This window comes from Lemur catta, chromosome 8 (assembly GCF_020740605.2).
Source record: "Lemur catta isolate mLemCat1 chromosome 8, mLemCat1.pri, whole genome shotgun sequence".
Classification (NCBI taxonomy): Eukaryota; Metazoa; Chordata; class Mammalia; order Primates; family Lemuridae; genus Lemur; species Lemur catta.
Window position 1 is genome coordinate 13,888,405 of NC_059135.1, and position 23,505 is coordinate 13,911,909.

Below are 23,505 nucleotides of genomic sequence, written 5' to 3' on the forward strand. Positions count from 1 at the left end.
GGGATTCCAGGCATGAGTCACTGTACCTTTCCCCAATGCATATTTTTAATTAAAAAATTTATTTAACAAATCTATGTGGCCCTTACTATATACTAGCATCACAGTTTATTCTAGAATATTAATTATAATTCAAAATAGATATACAACTGTAGAAAGCATAACTGAAATTACATGGGCAGTTACCATTTTTTTTAAATTTTTTTGGATTTTGGTGGTTGTATCAGTTACCTTTTGTTGTATAACACACTGCCCTAGGAAAGCCTGGAATGTGTATATCAATATTGTCAAGTGGTCCGTATAGGATGCGTGCTTTGCAGCACTGGGAAATAAACTTTTTAAGTGGGCACTGCCCAAAGGGACATGGGAGCGATAGGGGATGAGATGTTAGAGTAATGTTGTATATATAGGAAGATTAATCTAAACAGCAGTGTTGGAATATGATAGATTGAATGTGTTAAGGCTGTAGTTGTAGACCAAATGAAAGATTTGTTAACCATACATATTTCTAGAATTTATGGTGAGTTTTTTTTCGTAAGTATTTTATTTCTGACTTTTTTATTTTACAGAGTTGAAGCAGCTGAGGTGGTTTTTCCTAATGGAAAATCATATACCTTTCCAGTAAGTACTTAAGAAATGACTTGATTATGATAACAATAATACTAATAATAATGGCTATAGAGTACTTGTGTTCTGTCTGTCCAACCACTCATCTATCTACCCTCATGCCAGGCACTGTACTGTGTGCATTACATGGATTCACCTTACAGTAATCCTATAAGGTTGGGTGCTATTATGCCTTTTCCAATTGGAGATCCTGAGACCTTGAAAGTTAAGTACTTTATTATTAAGTGGTGGAGCTAGGATTTAAGTTCAGACAGTCTGACTTCAGCTGTCAACACATTACATTATACAGCATTGTATGGCCATAATTCCTATGATTTATTCTTATTAACTAGTTAACTCGGTAATTTTTGTGTCCTTATTTTTAAGTGACACATAATAATTGTACATACTTATGGGGTACAGTGTGATATTTCAACACATGTATACAATGTGGAATGATCAAATCATGGTAGTTAGCATATTCATCATCTCAAACATTTAGCATGTTTTTTGTGTTGGGAACATTCAAAATGTGTTCTTCTAGATGTTTGAAAATATACAATAAATTGTTAATTATAGTTACCTTACAGTGCTACAGAACAATAGAACTTAGTAATTGGGTAATTTATAGTCTTACTTTTATGAAGACTATTCAGCCCTGCAAATCTAATTAGTCTGTTCACATTTGAATTAACAGTTGCTGAAGGCCATCACTGTAACTAACAAATAATTTCAAATGTATTAATAAGACAAATTTAATAGTAAGCACAGTTATTGTCAAGACGTGGAATCTTTGTAAAAAATCTAAACCAGTCTTATTCTCATGTGACTGGGCTTTTCCCCTCAAGATGACTTGACATAAATATGGCCATTTTAAAACATAACAGTACCATGGTCATTTAGTTGTGGCTCTGATTCACTAAGATGATTCTTTGATGAGCTTTTTTTTCTTTGAATTTTTCCCCATTTCCCTGTCATTTATGAAGTGAACCGAAGCCTAAAGTAGTTTCTACTATTTAAATAGCTTTTAAAGTAGGTAAAACCTGCCAAGATCAAAACCTCACCATTCCTGAAAACTTTAGTGTTTAGCATATTTTGTTCAAGTATTAATTATAATTCAAAAGAAATGCATAACTGTAAAAAGCATAACTGAAATTATATGGGCAATATCAGTTTTTGTTAATTCATCTGGATTTTAGTAGCTATTGTCAGTTAGCTTTTGTTATTTAGCAAACTACCCTGAGACTTAGTGGCTTAAAACCACAACTGTTTATTTAGCTCATGATTCTCTTTTGTGGTCTGGTCCAGCTTAGCCGATCTCTGCGGGGTGTGCTCACATGTGTAGTCAGCTGGCTGATTGGCTAGCAGCTGGATGATCCGGGATGACCCCACTCACATGTCTGTTTCTTGGCAATGGGGTCCACAGGTCAAGTGTCCCTTCTCATCCAGCAGGCCAGTTTGGGCTTTTTTACATGGTGATGGTTGCAGGGTTCCCAGCAGCAAGAGAGCAAGCCCAGTGCTCAAATGCCTTTCAAACATGGTTCTGTTGGCCAAAGCCAGTCATTTGGCTAGATTTGAGCGATGGAGAAATAGATGCCATCTCTTGTTGGGAGGATCTACAGTGTCATGTTGCAAGGCCGTGGATACAGAGAGGGGAAACATTTGTGGCCATTTTTATAGTTTACCACAGTAGCAGTTGGGCTAAGCCAAATGTATCTTTTTAGTCTGTTTTAAAATAATGTCTGTTTTAAAATAATGTCTGATTTGAGAAAATTTCTTTTTCTTTTTAATATTAAGAATTGTCAGGTGTTAATAACAGTGAATATATTAATATATTTTGGGGGAGAAAAGGAGAAATATTATATTTTTAAATTTAGATCACTTTTCTCATGTAGATAACTTCTTAAAATTATTTGTTTGTATTATAGAGCTCTTTCATAAATTTGAAACGGTATGCTTTCTGAAAAGGAGTACTATACAGGTGTTTTGGCATTTGTTAATTTATTTCATCCTAAACTTAATTAGAACAGCTCTTCTCAGATTGTCCTCTCAGAAGGGAAGGATCTTCTAGGGGAGAATGATTCTTTCTCACATGAAATAGCATATTTCCCCAAACACTTTGAAAGTTCTTCTTCTGGTCTTTTGTTATTTTATAGAAAAGAATAAAGTTTTAGAATAAGAGAACTAGAGAAGATAAGTGATAGAGAGACTAATGGTTATGGCGTGCACTTTGGAACTAGGATGTCTCAATTTGTTTATTGATTCATTAATTTGTTCATTAGTTACTTCATGCATTCACTCATTAAATATATACTGCATGCTTATTATTTGATAAGCATTTTTCTATGCAGTGGGAATATAGCAACACTCGGGCTCAGCAGATTACCATTGTTGTGACCTGGGACTAGTTATTAATCTAAAGCTCAAATTTCTTATCTGTAAAATGAGAATACTAATAACATCTGTTGTGAGGATTAAGTAAGATTATCTTAAAGTGCATCTTGTCCTGTTCTGCTCATAATAACTATTTAGCTCATAGCAACTGTTCAGAAAAATTTTGTTATTACTACTGCAATCTAACATCTAGTTCAGTGCCTCGCAGACTCCACTGTGCATTCACATCACCAGGGGATAACCCGCAGATTGGGCTTCAGTAGGCGTGGTGGCACTGCTGCTAGCTATCAAGACCTGAAGTCACCTTTCTCACAAGCATTCAGGTGATGCTGGTGCTTCTGCTCTGAGGACTGCATTTTGAGTAGCAAGGCTCTGGCCCATTGCCCTTACTTCAATCGAAACAGGTTTTTAAATGTATGGTTTTTTTGCTAGTGGCATTTATACTTTGGAGAGTGATTCAGTGATAAATACTCCTAAGTATGTTTCCAAAGCTGTTGAAAAGCCTGGATTTTAAGCATGTTCTCACCTGATATGACAGAGTTACATATTGTTGAAAAGAGAGTGAGGACCAATTCATGAGATGCTCCCACCTCTGCTGCCTTCTGGAGCAGATTGATAGCCTGGACTTGGGGTATCATTGCATTTCCCTACCTGGGAAATAAGAAAGGAGTATCTTCATAACCCTCTTAGACTTAGTATGATGGATAGTACATTTTGACACTTGAATTTTTCTTTCTTGGTCATATATATATACTTGCTTACATGAGATCAGACTGAAGGTCTTTACCAGGATTTATAAACATCTTTGAAATGGTATAATGCAGCTGTGTTTTACTGTAGGGAATGAGAATAGACCATCCAAAAGGGAAAAATGTTTGGCATTTTATATTAATTCTAAGCAGTGCAAATTATCTAGCAAGTAGAATGTTCATGTATGAATCTAATGTAACAAATTTTTTCCTCCATAATAATGTTTTGAAACATCAAGATTATTTTCAATCTGTGGCTCTAATGACAAATTCTTGGAAGGGTAATAAAACTCAACAACTAGTTGAATTAGAAAGAGTCTAAAGCTATATCTGATGGAGAATGATTTAAGCTTTTCAAACTCTTTGTCTTTAAGGAACTAGCTTACCGAAAGGAGATGGTGAGAGCTGATCTGATTAACAAGAAAGTTGGAATCAGGTATGCTCTGAAAACTCCATTGATTTATTTACTGTTGGAGAGAATTCAAGAATAAAGTACACATAAGACTATTTCATTTTTCCTGAGAGAATGCTTGGAGAGGGTTTTGATATCCTTCCAAATGAGTTAAGGACTGATACAGCATCAGTTAGGATGTCTGGTGTCTGCTGGAACTCAAAAAGTAAGGTTGCTCTTTCAGGTAGTAGCATATTTTAAAACAAAATATATACATGTTTTAAATAATTCAGTGAAGTTGATGGTTTGTACATTCCTATTTCAGAGAAACTCCAGAAAATCTTGCCAAGCTTCTGACTAGGATGTATTTAAAGTCAGAAGTCATAGGTGATGGGAATCAGATTGAGATTGAAATCCCTCCGACCAGAGCTGACATTATCCATGCATGTGATATTGTAGAAGATGCAGCTATTGCTTATGGATATAACAACATTCAGATGACTCTCCCGAAAACATACACCATAGCTAATCAAGTAAGATTGCACCCTTAAATAAACACTCCTTATTGTTAGAAACTGATTATTGAATGCTAGGAAGTCTTCGGGAAAACAGAACATAGGAATTAAGCAGTATTTGGACATGCTCTGCTATGAGAGGCATTTGCTATGGAGAGGATACAAAACAGATGCCCAAATGATTAGAGTAAGTTTAAAACCTGTGATGACTAGTTCTTTGAAGAAAGGCAGGTTTTGAGTTTGGAGCCCTTGTTGACTCTCTAGCTGGGAGATTCATTTTCTCAGCTTAGGCCTGAAGGCAGAAGCTGTGTGTGGGAGAGGTAGCTTTGTACATCTGTGTAGGAGTAGGGGTAACAAGGCAGTGGGCCAGGGGTATGCTATTAGTGGGGAAATGGTGGCATTAACAGTATGTTAATAAGAGTGGAAGGGTGGTTTCCTTTTAGACATGCTCTATATAAATCTCTTTTTATTAAAAAATAGGAAATACTACTGAGGTGAAATAAAGTGAATACTTTCTTTTTCAGTTTCCTCTTAATAAGCTCACTGAACTTCTCAGGCACGACATGGCAGCCACTGGCTTCACTGAAGCACTCACCTTTGCTCTGGTACGTCTTACGTGCTCGTTCCGCTCAGCTGATTGTTTCCTTAGAATCTCTGAATTATTTATTCTATGATTTCTTATATGAATTTATAAAATCTAGACTGCTAAAATTTCCAGATTCTCAAGAATAACATTACTTGAGATTATACAATTTCTGGTAAAGAAATGTTGAAGGATTTCTTTTTACAGTCACAGAGAAACAATGAAGGCCTAGAAAAAATGTCTTAGGGGACAGATGGCAGAGTATTTTATAGTTTCATGTGAGTGTTGAGGGTTCACAATGTATTTCATAACCAAATTTATGAAGTTAGAATATTTGGTCTTAATTTGGTTGTGGCTGTGCCCACTAGATGCCGCCCTGGTTAAGGGCTTGTGGACTGTTCCACATTAAACTTATTTCTTTGTCTTTGAACATGTTCACAAACATTTGCTTTGAGTTGAAAAGCTGACATAAAAGGCCTAAATCAGGAAATGAATTTTATTACAAAATCAGAAGGAAATCTGCCTCCCCCACCAGATTGACCATTTGAAAGAATAAAATGTGTATGCAATTTGTAGTTCCTTTTTTTCCCTCTTGCTGAGCATTTCTGTGGTGCTACAATGTAGTTCTTGAGTATTCAAGTAAGTTGCAGCTTAATAATCTGTGGGGGGAAATAGCTCCTTCTTTTTCTCCCCCTCAGCTCAACCCAAGCCCTGAAATTCTCAATCATTTAGAGTATTTAAGGGACCTTACTTATTGTCTAGTTTAATACTTTCATTTTTCTGATTCAGCAGTCATTCATTCGGCAGCACTTGTTGAGGATTTATTGTATGTCAGGCACTGTACCAGTAATGAGCTGGAGGCTGAATGAGGATAAGTACCTAACATTTTGCATAGACAGCAGGAGAACCAGAACCAGAGTTCTGCCCTTTGAACTCCTAGAGCTGTGCTTTTCCATTGTCTCATGCTGCCTATACTAGGTTTGTAGTACCATATCATTCATTTGTATACATATATATATTTAGTTGTGAACATCCATGATTTCACGTAAAAGGAAATACAAGAAATAACACTGAGAAATGTATTTTTATTTTTTTAATGTTTAAGTGACATAGAAATAGTCTCATTTTAAAGGATTCAAACTTTAACCATGTAAAGTAAACCATGACAGTTCCCCTCCCTACTTCTAATCCTATTTTCCTCCTCAGAAAAAACTGCTGTTAAAACCTCAGCATGTGGGGTTTTTATGCCCTTTTATATTAGTAGTGCATTTTGACTTTAACTGTGTGGCCCCACTCATCTTTGGAGGAGCACATGGGCTGGGTCCTGACTAGTGGCTGCTCTGCAGGGAGTGTTTACCCTGTGCCAAGGGCTTTATGTACATAATTATATTTCGGCTCAGTATACCCCTGGGAAGTAGCCATTCCTGTCACAGTAGTTAGTTTAAGTAACTTTCCTACTTCATGCAGCCAGTCAGTGGATCAGGAATTCCAGCCCAAGGCCTCTGTGCATCTAAGACCTGTGACTTAACTGTCACACCAGGGATGTTAGTAACAGTCTGTGGTAAAGTCACTTTACCACATTTATTTTTTATCTCTAGGTGGGGGAGGAGTGAGGTGCTAGAGAGTTTTAGATTTGTAATACATTTTGGTATAAGAATTCTAACATTAAAGGTATTTATGAAATTACACACTTTTAAAGCAAACCTAACCATCGCTGAGCAAAGATGGTCTGTATTGTTACATACAATTTTGCACAGAGTAATAGCCATTCTTTTTCTGAAAACTAGTCCTTGACTTCCCAAATGTAATTCACATTTCATCATGATTTTTCCTGTATCTATATAGCAGTTATCATATTTTCTTTTAAACTGGTTCACTTTTAAAACTACCTACTTTAACCTTGTTATAAAAATAGTATCTATAAAAATTATCAGCTTGGTTTACTTATTTTTTTTCTAACACAGTAAAACAAACATATAAATATCAACATCTAAAAAGTATTCCATTCTGTGTCCTAGCTACTGCTGCTTCGGGATAGCTGAATTTAAATTGCTTCTTATCACTATCTGTCATCATCCATGGTCATGATAAAACACGAGGTCACTCGGAAACATAGCTGCACTGCTATGTGGCTGTGAAGCCTTTTTCTTTTACACAAACCTTACTAGATACATTTGAGAGTGGATTGTATCATGTAAATTGCATTTCCCAATTAACTGATCACATTATATCTAAATCTTATTATGAGGCTCCTCCATGCTGTGGGGAAAATGTCTATCCCCAGTGTGCTTGTCACCATCCTCCACCCTGACAGCCATAGCACATAGTGGATCAGGGGGTTCTTTTCTGCAATGCCTGGATGTGGCTTCAGGATCTTTCCCAGGAAAATATGCCAAGAATTGCTAGAACTGGCATTGTCATAAAATTAATTTTTTTGTTACCATTTCAGTTATTCTATACCATTCTTTTTTTTCTAAGTGAAATATAGGCCAGCTAGTCCTTGAAGACCATTTTATAGACAATGCAATGAGCAATGTTGCCTAATGTTGGAAAATAGTACAATAATCTCATGGTGTATCAATATTTGTTAAGTTTTAAATTCTTTTTCAAAAATTTAGCATTAATATGTGATAATTGTTTTCTATCCTTAGTAACAATTTGCAAATCATCATCATTAATATTTTTTGAATACTTACTCTATGCCAGGCACTGTGCTTGATTATTAGTCATTTATTATTAGACTTGATGTATCTAATAGTGAGTTTTATTTTCATAACTTCCACCTACAGTACTGGTTTGGAGGGTGACAAGCATTTTCTTTTTGGTAGGTGGGTACTTAGCAGTTTGCTACAAGGAGCTTCATCAAGCACGTGCACAGAAGTTACATGTAGAAAGAACACTGGGCAGAGTTCAGGCTACTTGTATTCTGCTTTCAGTCCTACCATTCTGCCCCAAGTCAGTATGGATTTAGCGAGGGTTATGATGGTAATCAAAACAAAGCCATGGGAATACCAAGGAGGGACAGAGAATTTCTAACTAGAGTCATTAGGAATACTTTTATGGAAGAGAGGTCATTTAGTAGGGTCTTGGGGAATGGCTACAAGTGGGGCTGGGAGAGCATTTCAGGTAAAGGTTGGGAAAAGTGTAAGGGCTGGGGAATGACTAAGGATTTATAGGCGATTAGAATAGAGACTAGTTTAGGAAGGGCCCGAGTACAGGTTATACCTTCTCCACGTGAAAAATTTACGTTAGCTCCCTATCATAGCTAGAACACATTTTAAGAGAACTGTTACTGTTAAATTGCCTCTGCTGTGGGCCTGCAATTGATGTGGTTTATTCTTAGCTTATTCTTGACTTACTGACTTATGTAGGGAGTATGTATTGCTATTAGACCATCAGAAGTTGACTTACAGCATTAAATACTTTCTATATTAAATATAGTCGTTGCTTTTCCATATCAATCTATTTTGTATGTACTTCTTAGTGCTCCCAAGAAGATATTGCTGATAAACTTGGTTTGGATATCTCTGCAACAAAGGCAGTCCACATAAGTAACCCTAAAACAGCTGAATTTCAGGTAAGAATTTTAAGTAGGTAAGAATTTAAGTAAAAACTGAGAGGCATGAGTTAGGAAAAGTCTCTTTAGTTACACCTCAGATGGTGAAATCTTAGAGCTTTTTTATAATATCTTTGATAAGTTTATAGTTGGTTCTTACATGCTCTGCCGACAAAAATTCTTAAGATTTTTAAAATAATCTTTTCTTGATTTACTTTATGGTTGGTTCTTACTTAATTGGTTAGTGCTGTCTGGCCCAGTCTCCCTTGTCTGAATTTTCCATTTCATAACTGATTTTTTAATACTATTTTTGGATTTTATCTTTTCCATTCATTTGTATAAATGAATCACAACCTGTTTCTAATACCTCCATAAGAAATTCACTTTGAATTAGCCATTACATCAGTTCTTGACTATGCTGCCTATATCTTTCATTGTAATGTCTAAGTTTATTGGCAGTTTCCTGTAGAGTTTAGGAATATTTAAATGAGAACGATACTCCTTTGTAGTGTTAAATGATTTATGTTATAGATTGGGATATTAGCTATGAAAGAAGGGCATTTCAAGTTTATAATATCTTTGCTTATTAATAACTTTAAATAGTTCCATTTCTTTTGTACAAATAAGCTCTCATTCTGTTTCTCTTGCACATGCAATTCTATGTGTTTTTTAATCCAGACGTTAGAGAAAATCATGTCTCCTTCTAGCATTAAGGGGAATCTTAGAAGTGGATGGTTATGTTTTTTAAGAAGGTTAATGCTATTATAAATATATCTGAACTCTCTGACTTGAAATAGTTTCTTTAGACTTTTTCACTTTTGTAAAAGTAGGGGGTTGGATTAGTTCTAAAAAGATTTTTAAAGTTCTAAAAAATGTTTAAATCTAAATTTTAAAATTCTAAATTTTATCTACACAACTGCTTACTAATGTGAAAGATTAGAGCTAGACTAATTAAAGAACTAATTGGTAATAATATGCATCAAGTACATTAATTCTTTATATTTAGGATCCGAACTTTGAAGAATCCTTATACTAATTTGGAAGGATTGTGATAATGAATTGTTATATTTTGTTTCCTGAGGTCTAGCTTTTCTACTGTTTTTAAAAGATGATCATGGCCAAGCGTGGTGGCTCATGCCTGTAATCCTAGCACTCTGGGAGGCCAAAGTGGGAGGATAGCTTGAGCTCAGGAGTTCAAGACCCACCTGAGTAAGAGTGAAACCCTGTCTGTACTAAAAATAGAAAAAATTAGCTGGGCATGGTGGTGTGTGCTTGTAGTCCTACCTACTCGGGAGGCTGAGGCAGGAGGATCACTTGAGCCCAGGAGTTTGAGGTTGTTGTGAGCTAGGCTGATGCCATGGCACTCACCCAGGCAACAGAGTGAGACTCTGTCTCAAGGAAAAAAAAAAAAAATGATGATCATAGTGTTCTTTGTAATAAGACATACTGAAGTTCATTTGCGTAGAGTGATTTTTCAGTAAAACTTAATGGATTTTTGTTTATTCCAGTTTGCTTTTTTCTTCCCAGTTTCACTTATCAAGATTTCTTAAGATGTAGTAACTGTTGTATTCTTCAGAGTTTACATCTTATCTATTTTATATAAGTGGAAGGAAAACAAATCAGAAATGCATTAAATATCACTATAAATAGCTGTGGCTTAACTAGTTAAGAATCAGTCTTTCTGCATAAAATACATTAAAGATGAGAGAGTGTCTTATAGACTTGACAGATTCTTCATTTTACCCCTGCTTTACCAACAGATTTGACTTACCATTACTAATGTGGCTAACAGGTATTTATTCATTCATTCATTCATTCATGAATGAGACAGAGTCTTGCTCTGTTGCCTGGGCTAGAATGCCGTGGCCTCAGCCTAGCTCACAGCAACCTCAAACTCCTGGGCTCAAGCAATCCTCCTGCCTTAGCCTCCTGAGTAGCTGGGATTACAGGCATGCGCCACCATGTCCGGCTAATTTTTTCTGTATATTTTTATTTGTCCAGCTAATTTCTTTCTATTTTTTTAGTAGAGACGGGGTCTTGCTCTTGCTCAGGCTGGTCTCAAACTCCTGAGCTCAAATGACCCGCCCACCTCGCCTCCCAGAGTGGTAGGATTACAGGCGTCAGCCACTGCACCCAGCCAACAATAAACTCTTAACACTACTCATAAAACCCTTCCGATAACATGTGCTGGATGCCAACACATTAAACTTTGAAATGAGAAGTTTATTTCACAGACAAAAGCAGAAGCAGGGAAGTCTTGCTTTTTTTAATTTTAATTTTAAATTATGGGTACATAATAGTTGTATATCTTTATAGGGTACAGGTTTTGCTTTTTTAAAGAATCCAGATGTGCATTTCTTATAAATAGTAAGAATGAATAGCTGCACATATTTTCATATTTGCTTTAGTTAATAAAAAGCCGGGAACTATAGTCATAGCCTGCCCATAGCAGCTGTACAGTTTTTTAAGTGCCTACATATTTGTGTTTTGTTTTCCTCACTGTGCTGGTTTTTGAATTGTATTTATATTTTCCCTAGTTCTGGTTTTAAAAATTTTGGTTAATATTTAATCCATTTAAACATTTGTATTTCTTGTAATCTACTCACTTAGTTTGTGAAATGAGGCAGATATGAGAATTTACATGTATTTGAAATCTTGAAAGTTTAAAGTTGAAAGTCAACTTTAATTTTAAAAATTATAATGAATAAAATAACTAATCCTTAGAGACTAGCAATCACATTTAAGTTATATTTTTTCTCATTTATTTTTAATCAAATTTATGATTTTTCACTTTGTAAATTGGAAAGCCAGAATATTTTCAGTTCAATTTAAGTGTCCTGAAATTGAAAATCTAAAATTATTTGGATATTTTAGGCATTGCATTTTCCAGAAGTGTCTTCTGTGAAGCTATGGGATCTTTCTGCTTTGTCTTTTGACCAAGTATGTTTGTTTGGTTCTTACTTAGTGCAATTTCATGTCTTTTCCTCTAGGTGGCACGCACTACCCTTCTTCCTGGCCTCCTAAAGACCATAGCAGCAAACCGGAAGATGCCCCTTCCTCTGAAACTGTTTGAAATCTCTGACATTGTAGTAAAAGATTCTAGCAGAGGTAAGAATGAGTCATCTTAGATTTGTATACTTAAAGAATTTTTTTAATTATGAAAATTTCAACTATACATAAGAGAGAAAAGAGTATAATTACCCCTGTGAATCCAGCACTCGGCTTCAACAATTATCAACACATGGACAGGTTTCTTTCATCTATACCACTACCAACTTCTCCATATTATTTTAACGTAGGTCCTAGACATTGTATCATCTCGTCGGCAAACACTTCAGTATGTATTGCTAAGAGATAAGCACTACCACTTTGGGTTTTCTTTTTTTTTAATAACACCATTATCACCCCCTATTATCAAATATCCATCTCATGTTTAAATTTTCCCAATTGTTTCATGAATTTAATTTTTATGATGAATTTATTTAAATCAGAATCCAAGCAAGGTCCAGATATTTGGTTGCTGTGCCTCTCATTTCTTTTAATGGAAAGCACATTTTAGCAAAGAATTTGATAATATTTATGAAGAGCTCTAGTTAAACCTTAACTTGAAAAGCACTATGAAACATTTTTTTTCTTATATCATGTGATTTATATGTGTATCATCTTAACGTACTTGATATCTTATCATTCTAGTTTAGGAATGACTGTACCATCACCGTTGTATCAGTGACTGTGAATGTGTTTTACCAGTTTTTGTCCTTTTTGAGTATGGTCTGGACTTGTTAGTACAGCAGGTTGCTTGGTCAATCACTTGGAATGTGGTGGTTATTTAAGAATATATATTTAGTAAGTACCTAAATCTGATTGCCAAGGAAGTTTGTCTTACTCAAACTCCATGTCTCTAATCTCTTGATATAAGTCCATCTGACTATTGTGAGCTGTATGTGTGGTAATCCCTTCGTGGACAGTGCCTCAGGTAACTCAATTACTGGTAGTGTTTCCTTGCTTCCCCAGATTTAACAGATCACATCCTAGCAGTGTTCATTCAGTGATTCTTACTCCAGACTCTACATAATTCAGAGTGTGTTCTTTTGAATCAGTTGACAAAAGCAGAGACCTATTTCTCAGTTTCTCCTGCATTGGTGCAGGTAACTGAGAATTTGTTATAATTCCAATGTCAAATTTTTCTGTTAGCATTTACTTGTGTCCTTTCATCTTAGTTCTTTGAGTGTTATATTGTTTTGATCCTTGGTGATCTGTTCATATTTACAAATATAGGATTAGGTTAATTACACTAGGTTTCCTCAAAAGTGTTGTAATCCTGTTTCAGCAGTAGGGCTCTTCCCTAAAGGTGAGGGCTTCCTAAAGGCTCTTCAGGGCTGGGCATGTTCTTAAGTGGCAGCTCAGAGTCTGGAGGGTTAGGGTGAGGAGCAGGCTAGGGTCCCATCATTGCCACGAATAAATTTTCACTGTAGGTATCGAGCACTTTATTATATTGCAGTCCTGGGTAGGGGTGTCTATGCTGTTTTCTTTTTAATCAGTGTTCGTTGGGAAGGCCCAGACATAGATTCTACTCTGCTTCTTTTACTATGCTTGGACATAACTCTCCTATTGAGAGACGGCTGTTCTTAAGTGCTTGTGCTATAGGTCATCTTTTAACAAACCACCTAGGTGATTACCCCAGAAACCCAGTCCATGTACTTTAAACTCAAAGATTTTCATGTTTACAGCCTGAGCAAGAGTGAGACCCTATCTCTACTAAAATTAGAAAAAATTAGCCTGGCTTGGTGGCGCACGCCTGTAGTCCCAGCTACTCGGGAGGCTGAGGCAGGAGGATCGCTTGAGCCTAGGAATTTGAGGTTGCTGTGAGCTAGGCTGATACTGTGGCACTCTAGCTTGGGCAACAGAGTGAGAGTCTGTCTCAAAAAAAAAAAAAAAAGATTTGCATATTTGTTGTACTTTGTTTCATCAGAAAGAATTCTCATCTCTATAGGAGACCTCTTTTATACCTGTTTTTAGTTTTAATTATTCTGCTCTGTTTTCCCTATTGATATTGATTCATTTCCATCTGATATTACTTTTGTCCATTGTCTTGTACTATATTATGATTTATTCTTTTTCTTTAAAATTTTTAGCATATTGGTGAGATTTGAGAAATGAAGGGAGGTAAATGTGCTCGGTAAGTCTACCATCTTGAAAACATAGGTTTGCTTTAATTTATTTGGAGTATGTTTTCTGTTTAGGTAGGCCTGGATTTTATTTCATAACAAAGATGCTTTTGTGATGGAGTATTCTAAACATGTCCATGTGGATTCCCTACTTGTCATGTGGTGTTCAGAGGACTGTCGGGGAGGCAGGAAAGCACCACAGTTCCATAGAGACTCTGCAGCCAGAGTTCTTCGGCTTGAGTCGTGGTTCTGCCTTTTATCAGGTGCTTAACTTTGGACAGTTTATTTAATCTCTCTGGCTCAGCTTCCTAATCTGTAGAACGGGGATAATGATAGCACTTACTTCATTGATTTGTTTTGAGGATTAAATGTAATTGCAGTTTGAAAAGTTCTAGCCACATAATAAGAAGTGTTGCTCTTATCGTTAGGGTATTAGCAATCCTTAAGGCCAGATACCTGGCATTTGGGAATTTTCTAGTGGAATGACTTGAAAGCCTTAACTGGCCATTAAAGGGTTAATGTCGCCTTTACTGAAGCACTTAGGGCCAATTTTTATCCTGACCTTTGACTTAATTGGTTCTGTTGTGCCCTATTTTTTTTTTTAGTATACGAAAACCAAAATATACTAATACAGGAATTTACTTAAGAAAACACTAATGTTATTTTTTGAGTAATTTATCACCCACTTTTTTTTTTTTGAGACAGAGTCTCACTCTGTTTCCCGAGCTAGAGTGCCGTGGCCTCAGCTTAGCTCACAGCAACCTCAAACTCCTGGGCTCAAGCAATCCTCCTGCCTCAGCCTCCCGAGTAGCTGGGACTATAGGCATGTGCCACCATGTCTGGCTAATTTCTTCTATATATTTTTAGTTGTCCAGCTAATTTCTTTCTATTTTTAGTAGAGACAGGGTCTCGCTCTTGCTCAGGCTGGTCTCGAACTCCTGAGCGCAAACAATCCACCCGCCTCGGCCTCCCAGAGTGCTAGGATTACAGGCATGAAACGCTGCACTCAGCCTATCACCCACTTCTTTTCAATGAATTGACACATGTTTTCACTATCTCAAACCAATAACCATTTCTCCGTTGGATTTATTAAATACATTAGCCGTTTCCTCCTAAATAATGAAACTTTTTTGAAGAAAAAATCTAAACCATCAAAAGTGAAATGATAGAGGAGTTTTCCAGTTAATATGAAAATTTCCCAGATTTCTTTTTCTTTCGATTTTTTTTTTTTTTTTTGAGACAATGTCTCGCTCTCACCAGGGGCCAGAATGCAGTGGCGCCGTGTTTCACTGCAACCTCAAACTCCTGGCCTCAAGCAATCCTCCCACCTCAGCCTCCCACAGTGCTAGGATTTTAAGTGTGAGCACCTGGCCCAAATCTTCATTAATGGCAGTAGTACCCAAACTACTGGTTCAGAGGGGTAGAGATGCCTGGCAAGAGTGAGCCAAGACAGTTTCATTCAGCACATTGGTAGAAAAGTATTTTTGAGTTCCTTGTCCTTGCTAGGGACTGCTTCAGATTGTAAGAGAAAGAGTTGCGAGTCTTGAGGGAGACAAGCCTTTGAACAGCCCTTACAGATCATGCTTAGAGCAAGATCCTGCTCAGAGAGAATGCACAGGTGTCCTGGTAGTGCAGAGAAGGGAGTGACAACTGCCACTAACTTGTTTTGTAATATTAAGGAGAAACCTAACACTCCCAGCTTCATATCAGTTTTGGGTCAGCAAACATGTCTTCCAAAGTGGAAATGGAAGTGTAATCTCTGCTGGATTTCAGCATGTGTCCCACAAATGATGTCTGTCCTGCATTCCTGTAAGAGTAGATGAAAGACTACTAACCCTTATTTTCATGCTTGAACTAATTGGACAGTTTCTTATTCTAATGTGGACTTTTTTTGACTTACCATCCATGTCGTGTGAAGCTGTCAGACACACTTTTCAAGCGTTGAGACTTCTACTCTAAATCAGACACATTCAGGTTCTTTGAGACTGAGCCAGCCACTGCATTTGAGTCTCAAGATCTGAAATTGCTGCAGCATTTTAAAAAATTAGTCATGACTCAAGGGACTAAGCTGATGTATCACTTTTGTTGGCTAGAATGGCATATGTTTTTGGAACAAGAAATTGGTTGAATGCAGACTCTGCCGTGGGGTAAATTTTTCAGCTTCTTAACAGGGAAGTTAGCAGAGGCAGCACTGAAGCCACCATATCAGGCTGCTGAAATGAGTTATTGGTTAGTTGCAGTCATTAATATTTTTGTTTTTTCTGTTCAATGTCAAGAATAACTATGATAAACAAAATAGTAAAAAAAAAAAAAATACTTCAGGGGAGCAAAGGACTAACTTGTGAATTGCTAATCTTTATACCGAGAAAAGCAATTATATTTTGCAAAGTCCAATATTCTGGCTTTTTCTTAAACACAGGTTGAATTCTGCAATCATGGTTTATTCCTCAATTGTCACTGAAGCTGTCAGTATACCTAGAATCTCATCAAAATAGCAAGAGAAAACACATCACTGGGTTGAGTGAGTTTAAGTTTAAAAGGAATAAGAGCCTAAGAAAGAAGATTAGTTTGGGTTTGGACTGTACATGAGGTCATTTCAGTTTAGCAGGATACAATCATGCAGTTGTCAATTTGACGTATATCTGTGGAGAGTCCCAATAATCAAACTGCCATGCACTTTGGTTGTAAGTACTGCATGTAAAAAGTTTTGGATTTTAATAATTATTAAAGTAGATGGAATAGGTTAAAGGCTTTTGACCACTCAGAGGCTCCAGTTAGCTTCACTTTATTCATGAAGCATGATTACTTCAAGCCTTCACTTCTTGTTCAGAACATTACTACTTTCTCCAAAGCATTGCTGTAGTCCTGGTTCAAACTGTATTTCTCCTGCCCCCCAAATCACTGTTTAAATAGTTTCTAAAATTTCACATTCTCCTTGAAGTTTTCACCCTGCTTAGTTTGGTTATGGAAATCCAGAATTTTTTTTTAAACTTTAATCACAATATTTATTTAAGATTCTTGTTCTTTTCTCCTCCATTGACCACCATGGCTGCCATAGAACATAATTAATCCACTGTTCTTTTATGGTTTGGTTTGTTCTTTCAATTTGCTATTGGGTTGTATGATATATGCATGTTGGGGTTAGCGTATCTGTCTTATATTGTAAGCTACTAAAATATAGGGGTCAGAACTTTATATAATAGTTTTTTTGTGTAACTGGATGCTTGATAAAGAGCTCAATAAAAGCATTTTCACTATGGGCTTATGAAATACTTTAGTTCTGAGAAGTTGTCCATTAATTGTGGAGCCCTTAAGTGATGGAAGATTATCTAGCGTCCACATGTGGAATGCAGTTTTCTGAAGGGAGCTTATGTCATGAGTCTGGATTAATTTAATTTCACTATTTCATATTTTTGGCATGTAGAATTTCCAATTAATAATTCAAAAAATATGGGTGTAAGAACCATGGACATTAACAATTTTTGAAGTAGCACCATTTGCATATGTGATGGCATCTTTACTGTGTCAATACATCATTTTTAATATAGAAAGTTATTTCAGTATGTTTGGTTCCACATAGTTAAGATCTGCTAAGTTGAATATAATGTGCTCTGTCATGCATTGAATATTGTATTTTTCTAATAGATAAAAATGCATTCCAGGTTTATGTTAACTAAATAAAAGCCAACCCACAAGAATATAACTTTTTCCTTCATGCATTGAGAAGGTCATAGATTTTTCCTCACGTTTGTTTCTTGGCTTTTCAGCACTATATAAAAAAGAAAAGTCTGTACTTGGGTGCTATGATACTGAAGTGTTTTAAGGAAAATTATTCTTAAGTTTTATTATGTTTGTTTTGAAAATTGAAAATATATTTGTTATATTTTAAGAGCTTTCATGAATATGTATTTTTAATTTAAGAGTAATGTTCTCGTCCTGTTTTTTTAAAAAAAATATCCAATTTCTCCCTAATCCTACTTTTAGAATTATTTGCCAGAATTTTTCTGTGCATATGCAACCATGTTTTATATTTTTATATATAGCTATAGATACGAATAAACACTTTTTAGTGTTTACACAATGGGATTTATTGTTTACACAAATGGGATTGTACTTTTTCTTTTCTACACTTGTTTTTTCTTATGAACATATTCTGTCCACCTCATTTCTTTTTAATGGCTACATAATCTTCCATCAAATTGATAAAGTATAATTTATTTATTCAGACTGTTAATGAAATTTTAGATTGTTACCAAAGTTTTTTCTAAACTACAAGATTTTTTTCTAAACTACAAGAATATATCAATATTCTTGTACCATTACACAAATAGGTATTTTTTGAAATAGAATTGATCAGTCCATATGGTGTACACCTTTAAGTATTTGATAACTTGTCAAATTCTCTTCCTGGAAGGATTTCTTACAAATTTATTGTTCTGCCAGTAGTGATAAAGGTTCCTATTTCCTCACGTTGGATATGATTTTTTGGAGAAAATCACAGGATTCTTGTTGCATTTGTGAATTATTTAGGCCCACATCAAAATTCTTCAGGAGATAAGAAAAATTTACAATATAAGTTACAGTTTTGCGGGTACCAATATTAAATAAGTTTTGTGGATGGAATAGACTTAAAAATCAAGGTGCTCTGTTTTATTTTCTGAGCTTGGCCAGACTATTAATCTCAAGTTCTGTAACAGCCCCTCATTATCCTAGAAGCCTTTTTGGTGTCCCAGTGTGCTTTCTCCTGGCATCGTTATTTGGGCTTCCAGGTGAATGTGAGAATAGGGATGGGAAATTTCTCTTGAAGACTCTGCCTTTTTCCAATCTGTGCCATGTATGATAATGTAACCGAACACCTTAGCTTTTAATCATTGGTACTTTGGTGAAAGAAGATCTACACTAAGCAGGAACCTATCCTAAAAATTTGAGTTGTATTCAATAGTCATCTACTAGGGGATATTATGTACCATTCCTTTTTCTTTTCTCTTTTAAAAAATCATTTGGCATGTTCTTTCAGCTTATGGAATCATAGCTAGCCGCCCCTCCTTTGGGTGATTTAGATCAGCCCTCTCGAGGCAGTACTTTGAAGTCTGTGAAATACATGGATAATTTAGGCTGACATACTTGGCAGGCCCATTTAAAAAGCAGAATTGTTTGATGGCATGACACAAGAGGTCTGTTAACTGAGTTATAAAGAACTGAGGCATTTCCAACAAACCCTAGCTTTGGCATGAAATTTAAATAGTTCTTACTTTGTGGCGTGCAGTCAGTGAACTTCCTGTGATGTAATATGGTCTCTCAGTGCAAAATGCTAGGAAATGGGAATTTTACTATACCTAGCAATTTCTCCAAGGAGGAATGGGTGAAAATGAGCATGTGGTTATTTTCTCCTTTAATTCAATTTAGCTACAGTAGAGGGAATATCTTAGCAAGATATGAGGAAGCAAGTCCACAGAGAGTGCTAGCCCTTGGGACATATGAAAAACCAGCCAGTCAGTGGTGGAGTTGGTGGGGGCGCCTAAAAAATGAGGTTAATGTAATTATTATGGTGGGTTTAATACATAGTTAGTGGCCTTTCTTAAAAATTTTGCAAAATTAAATCTAAAAATATGTAGTTCATTATTATGTGTGTGCACTATAAACATCCTGAAATGGAATATAATTTTTTAAAAGTTTTGTATTTTTTATTGTGACTTTACTATTCTCATCACTAAAATCACTTAATTTGTTTTTTTAAATTCTAAGTTTTTCATCCAGATGTTGTTACTTTTATCAAAAATATAAGTTTTACATAATTTAGAGATCAGGAAAAAAGTATTCCAAGGCAAAGGTTACCAAAATAAAGCTTCCAGTTTATGTTGCCAAGCTCTCTTAATGGTGGCATTACTGTTGGGCTATTCTCTCACAGAAAGAAAATGGAACTACAAAGTAGTTTCAATACATGCCTGTGTATTAAAGTGGAAGCATGTGACACCAACAAATGGGTACCACATGGCAAAAATACCCAGCAGCAAGTCAGTAGTATGAAAGGGATAATTTAGTTCTGTTTCATTTCATTTTTTTCCCTTTAGGGGGAGAGAGAGAGAGAGAAAGAGTGAAGAAGAGAGAGTGTGTGTGTTTATGTTCCTATAGTATTAATAGAATGAGGCCTCTCTTAGTTTATGCATGTGGTTAGTTTAGTGGGGTTTTATGCCTGCCTGATTTTAATATTCATCTTTATTCTTACACCTTTGATTATAGCTTTTAGATACCAGATTTCTTTTTCTTTTTTTTTTTTTGAGATAGAGTGTCACTTTGTTGCCCGGGCTAGAGTGAGTGCCGTGGCATCAGCCTAGCTCACAGCAACCTCAGACTCCTGGGCTTAAGCGATCCTACTGCCTCAGCCTCCCTAGTAGCTGGGACTACAGGCATGAGCCACCATGCCCGGCTAATTTTTTTGTATATATATTTTTTAGTTGGCCAGATAATTTCTTTCTATTTTTAGTAGAGACGGGGTCTCACTCTTGCTCAGGCTGGTCTCGAACTCCTGACCTCGAGCGATCCACCCGCCTCGGCCTCCCAGAGCTAGGATTACAGGCGTGAGCCACCACGCCCGGCCCGATACCAGATTTCTTAATTGTTGAAAATGGAAATGAAGGAGAGTGACAGCAGTATGCTACTTACTTTCTTACCTCAACTGGCTTAGAATATGGCTCACTGTCTGGTCTTGGCCCTGTTTGGTAATTATTTGTGTGTGCTCACCTCCTATTCCAAGATTTAGTCATTTATTCAGAAAATAATTATTGGGGGTTTAATCTGTGGAAGCCCTGTGTATTGGCTTTGACCTCTACCATCTAGGGATCTCTAGACTAGGGTTCCTTGAACATGGTATGTACTAAGAAATGTTAAATGGCAAGAGCAGTTATTTCTTCAAAACTTCAGTCAAAAGCTTAACTCAGAATATATTTTTCATCAGTTACGATGCTGTTGATAGCTAGAAACTTCACTAACTTTTGAAAATAATTTATTCCAATTTCTTAAATGGAATTCATAAATATCATGAAAACTTGAAAATTAAAACATCTGTTTATCATATCAAAACATTTTAAGAATGCACATCTTTGACCATATTAAGTAGGTATATAGCCATATATAAGTTTGCCTTTATATTCATTCGTTTCCATCTAAATCCTTTAAGGTACACCACATAGTGAAAAGTGTGGGTTTTAGAATCAGATAATCCCTGTCAAATCCTGGCTTTGTAACTTATTAGCTATGTAATTAATTGGGATTAGCTCCAGTCAATTAGGTTGACTTTGGGCATATTACTTAATCATTCTGAGCTTTTGTTTCTCCATTGTTTTATTGGGATAATAATACTTGTGTTGCATGGCTGTTTTGAGAATTAAATAAGATTATAGATAAATTGATAGATAGGTACTAAATACCTGGCACATAGATTATCAGTTAATGTTAGTTTCCCTTTTATCCCACTTATATACTCACTTTTATATTACTTTAATAATACAGTATCTTAAAATATCCATTTTTTGGGGGGGGATATCTGTTAATAGAAGATAAAAGCCATTCTGTATTTTATGTCAACAATGGCTAGTAGCTGTTACCATAGGAATAAATCTGTGGAAGTGCTTTTGCTCAATATATGATAATCTGAAGCAGCATTCTATTTTCAGTTTATGCTGTCAGATAGACATTAATTAGTTCATTCCTTCTCTTTTCCTAATTTGAAGAGCAAAATGAACCCAACATCCATTTAGTGTTTATGTAGAGCAGTGGTCTCCAGAATTTATTAAAGGGCCACAAGTGTTATAAAGTTAAATAATCACTGTAGACTTTGAGTCTTCCTTTATATGCTATGCACTTCTTTTTTTTTAATTAGGTTTTTGTTTTTTGTTTTTTGGGTTTTTTTTTATTATTTGTTGTTTTGTTTTGAAACAGAGTCTCACTTTGTTGCCCTGGGTAGAGTGCAGTGGCATCATCATAGCTCACTGCAACCTCAAACTCCTGGGCTCAAGTGATCCTCCTGCCTCAGCCTCCTGAGTAGCTGGAACTACAGGTGCACACTATCACACCTGGGTAATTTTTTCTATTTTTGGTAGAGATGGTGTCTCGCTCTTGCTCAGGCTGGTTTTTATGAGTTTTATACAGGTTTAGATTTTTATAACCTTCACTACAAGATCCAAAACAGTTCTGTCACTCTTCAAACCCCTTATGTTATCCCATTTTAGTCACATTTTTTTCCCCACAGCTAACTCCAGACAACCACTATCTGTTCTCTGTTGTTATAGTTTTGCCACTTCTAGAATGTCATATAAATGGATTCATACTGTCTGTAGCTTTTTGAGATGGGCTTCTTCCATTCAGCATAATGCCTTTGAGAGTTATCCAAGTTGTCAAGACTATCAACAGTTTGTTCCTTCTTATTGCTGAGTAGTATTCTACTGTATGAATATACCAGTTGGTTTATCAAATCATAAGGCTTCATTTGGATTCTTGTAATTCTTTTTTAAAATATTGAGTTTTGTAAGTTTGTTTTAATTTTCAAAGTAGAATAATATATATACTAATCACAGAAAAATTGGCTTATCGTTGTATTTTTGTAGCTGTGATTCTATTATTCATGTGGTTTCTAAAATTATTATGGTAAAAAATATGACGAGAGCTACTCTCTTACCAAATTTTTAAGTGTACCATATAGTATTGTTAACTATATGCACATTGTTGTATAGCAGATCTCTAGAACTTTTTCGTCTTGCATGGCTAAAGCTTTATATCCATTAAACAGCAATTCCCCATTTTCTCCCTCCCTCCATCCCTTGGCAACCACTTTATTTTCTGTTTCTATGAGTTTGATGACTTTAGATAACCTCATATAAATGGAATCATGTAGTATTTGTCCTACTGTGGCTGGCTTATTTCACTTAGCACAGTGTCCTCAAGATTTATCCATTTTGTAGCCTAACTTTATATACTTTTGTATTCTTTTTTTTTCATGTTTTAATTGTGAAGAACATATATAACATACATAGTTTTTAAAAGATGGTAAAGCCAACACTAGTGTAACCAATACCCCAGTTAAGAAGTGGAATATTGCCAGTATCTGAAGCTTCTTGTGTGACCCCGCCCCATCGTGGTGCCTTCCCTTTACCTAGGGTAATTATCAGCCTGACTTTGGTGATAGTCATTCTCTTGCTTTGCTTCATGGTTTTCCAATCTATGTTTGTTCTTTAAACAATATGATTTAGTTTTGGCTTACTTTGAACTTTGTAGCCTCCTTTTTAAAAGTTCACTATTGTAAGTATTTGCTCTTGCTTTGTTATGATAAACCTTCATAAAGATGTTTTCTAGCATCCACTTATTATTCTGGTGAGTGACTGTACTGTATGTTATGTAGCCATTCTTCAGCTTAGGTTGTTTATATTTTTTATTGTTGGAAATAATTTAGTAAATGCCTCTCCACATGCCTTTTTTTGTGTTTAGGATCATTTCCTTTGGATAGTATTATGAATGAAAGAGTATGAAATTTTAAATCTCTGATTATATATT

General features: G+C 35.7%; 1 protein-coding gene across 2 annotated transcripts in view; it reads left to right on the forward strand.

Moving 5' to 3' along the window:
• The window catches only part of FARSB (phenylalanyl-tRNA synthetase subunit beta), a 62,155-nt gene that overhangs the window by 22,848 nt on the left and 15,802 nt on the right, over positions 1–23,505 (forward strand). For both annotated transcript variants that reach the window (XM_045559670.1, XM_045559671.1), the window contains 6 exons: positions 567–618; positions 4,121–4,182; positions 4,463–4,670; positions 5,177–5,257; positions 8,720–8,812; positions 11,782–11,899. In XM_045559670.1, the coding sequence (XP_045415626.1) occupies positions 567–618; positions 4,121–4,182; positions 4,463–4,670; positions 5,177–5,257; positions 8,720–8,812; positions 11,782–11,899 (614 nt within the window). The remainder of the gene's footprint in view (positions 1–566; positions 619–4,120; positions 4,183–4,462; positions 4,671–5,176; positions 5,258–8,719; positions 8,813–11,781; positions 11,900–23,505) is intronic.